Source organism: Dreissena polymorpha, chromosome 3, assembly GCF_020536995.1.
Source record: "Dreissena polymorpha isolate Duluth1 chromosome 3, UMN_Dpol_1.0, whole genome shotgun sequence".
Classification (NCBI taxonomy): Eukaryota; Metazoa; Mollusca; class Bivalvia; order Myida; family Dreissenidae; genus Dreissena; species Dreissena polymorpha.
Genome location: NC_068357.1, coordinates 148,665,144 through 148,667,950, shown reverse-complemented (window position 1 = coordinate 148,667,950; position 2,807 = coordinate 148,665,144). Strand labels below are relative to the sequence as shown.

General features: G+C 36.9%; 2 protein-coding genes across 2 annotated transcripts; both read right to left on the bottom strand.

Moving 5' to 3' along the window:
- Positions 1-293: 293 nt before the first annotated feature.
- On the bottom strand, positions 294-1,039 carry LOC127871946 (uncharacterized). The gene is made up of 2 exons (XM_052415243.1): positions 893-1,039; positions 294-600 (listed from the first exon to the last, which is right to left on the bottom strand). The coding sequence occupies exons 1-2, from the start codon at positions 1,018-1,020 to the stop codon at positions 351-353; spliced, it is 378 nt and encodes a 125-aa protein (XP_052271203.1). The 5' UTR covers positions 1,021-1,039; the 3' UTR covers positions 294-350.
- Positions 1,040-1,150: 111 nt separating this feature from the next.
- Positions 1,151-2,807, bottom strand: LOC127872680 (uncharacterized). Its single transcript, XM_052416009.1, has 3 exons — positions 2,664-2,807; positions 1,617-2,631; positions 1,151-1,338 (listed from the first exon to the last, which is right to left on the bottom strand). Exons 1-3 carry the CDS (start codon positions 2,805-2,807, stop codon positions 1,151-1,153), a joined length of 1,347 nt encoding a protein of 448 aa, XP_052271969.1.

Genomic DNA, 2,807 nt, shown 5'->3' with positions numbered 1-2,807 from the left:
TCCCAAAAGTGCTGTTTTTAAAAATTAAGAGTCGAGTAATCTTTAATAATTTTATAATTATTCTTAGCATGTTCACAATTTATTTATCGTACAGCTTATATTGTATGCAGAATCCTTCGTTTGCCATGAATTCTATAGAAACGAGCAGAAGTGAATACAAATATTTCATTTGATATGAAAAAGTGTTATTCAAATGATTTATAAATAAACCAATGTATTCAAACAGACATTGAAGGATATTCAAAAAGTACTGAAGAATAAGTTTCAAGTTATTTGCCATTCGCCTTTAAATATTGACATTATAATGTGTGTAATCTTTCGCCGTAGATGCGATAGATGCGACGACATAACTATAGTGATGTTTCTGGGCAAGGGCAAGTAGCATCCTTGTTAGCATCGCTGAGATATGGCCTGACAACTTTGTACAAGTACTCCTGTCTGTTTCGGCTGAGTCCTTTGGCCTCTACAATATGCGGTTGTTGGTATGGAATATGGACGCCATCCATAGTCACTGTAACCTTGACCTCTGGACATCCGACTCTCGTGCGCATTGTGACCACACCTGGCTCTTCCGTCGTCATGCGGAAGTACTGATATTGTCTGAAAATAAAAATAAATACTATTTTGGCAAACATTTTTATACGTTTGAATAGGACACAAAATTATGATGCATTTGCGAATAATATTCATTTGCATTGGTAACTATAATTGAAGACAATGTGCATGGTTATGTCCGAGTTTTGTTTTCTTTCGCTTTGTATTGCACTTTAGGAATTTTAGACTTTTCGTTAAACATCAGTATAAAACCGTTATACAGAAAAAAATATTAACAATTCTACTCAGTGGTGTGAACATTTTCAACCAATTATCATAGGCCTACGTTAGTAAATACCTTATCGCTGGTACAGGACAAAACAGTCGGGACAAAAACCCTTTCCAATCCCGCCAGTTCCATGCCGGATACCTCACTGCTTCATTGGATGCTGAGGACATATTCACCATCTGGGTCAATGAGTCCATTGTCTCAATGTTCGACCTCCTGAATTTTAATGATCAGATTGCTAGTATTGTCAGGAGAAGAAATGTAAACTCGGTCTTATTCTACATGCTATATAAATAAAACACTTCATACAAGGAAAATTTACCTTTTTTAAATTCTTACACATACAACAAAGGCGGCTTTTAGGTACCTGTAAAGTTTCTTTACATGCCCAAATCCACTGTCAACCAGACACCTGGCATGTCCTGATATTTGCATGTGGTATTCTATCATGTCATGTCTGCCGGTCATCACACACCATGTGAAATAACCAATGAGGTAGCGGTTCTTGTTCTGACCTGTAAAATATTGCAGACCATATGTTAACATTCTAAAAATACATACTAAAACGTTTCTATATTTTTTTCTTTGTTATTAAGGTAACGTTAGACATTTTGTTAAGCCTACTTTAAAAGAAAAATCAAACAATTATTACCATATGCTACATAGGCATAGATATAAATAATGTTTAATTGTTAAGAACACAATATTTACTCATATGTTTGAAATATTTATTCAAATATAACTAAATGAATCATATGATTGATTACCACTGGATAATTTTACAAAATAATACCTGGACAATTATCCGCATGGATGGAGCATGTCGATTCACCACGCCCGTGGGTGTCTAGCACCATATCCAGCATCGAGATGACAGCATTGGGTCCGTGTGTTTGGGTACCATCTATGCCCATAGTTTCACTTTCATCAATAAAAAAATTGAGCTGTTTAGGCAGTCCATCTATCCGTACACCAAAAATCTGTACTTTGCGAAGGGACATGAAATAAATTGGCCCCATTTGTTGCGAGAAGTGAGGAATGGATACATTTTGACTAAAATCAAAAGTATAGTGGTTTGTTCTTTTATCAGAACTTAATATGCATGTTTCCTTGGCACGCTTTACACAGTCATTATAAAGTTCTCTTTCTTTTTGGGCATTTATCACATGTTGTTTGAAGTTTTCGGCAGCCTCTAACTTTTCACTCTCTTCTATTGCCTTCATAATGTTCTTTCTGTGGCCTTCACATGTTGCGCAAACATCATCCCTAGGCGAAGCTATTCTTATGTGACACAGACAGCTTTTCCAAATTTCACAGAAAGCAGTTCGCTGTAAAGATCTAACCCCAGCCTCGCGACAACTTTCTATATACTCTTTATGAATGGTTAGTTTTGTTTTACCACTGTCAAGATAAATTGGAGGAGTATTGTCGCTTCCTCTGGGAGCTGCTGGTTGGGGGATACCATACGTGTCCGCATAATTTTGCAAAAATTCAACCACGCGTTTTACATCATCATAAATGACGGCTTGTGATGGTTTCTTTCCTACGTTTCCATGATTTCTTGGCAATCGACCATTCTGCTTATAATGGTCTACAAGATTTTCTAAAGCTGATCTACCAATGTCATTAACCAGCATAAACGTTTTCTTGCAAACTGGCTTTTGGAATGCATTGTATGAAACCATCGAACGTTTCCTTGGCTTCCCTCGTTTTGTAGTCAGGTCATTTCCACACTTAAGATTACTCATGACAATAATATCCTTCTCTGCCTTTGTCAATTCTCTCATGTTCAATATATGATGGTATACCTGGCCAATTTCAAAATTAACAGTACACTTACTCTTTCAACCACATCCGATCTCGAGAAACTGCCTGACAGTTGCATAGTCAGCGTCCATGTCACCACTGGCGCATGCACCACTGACAATGTATGTATCGTCCACATCACTTTCATACTCATCACTGCTGTTACATACAATGTCAT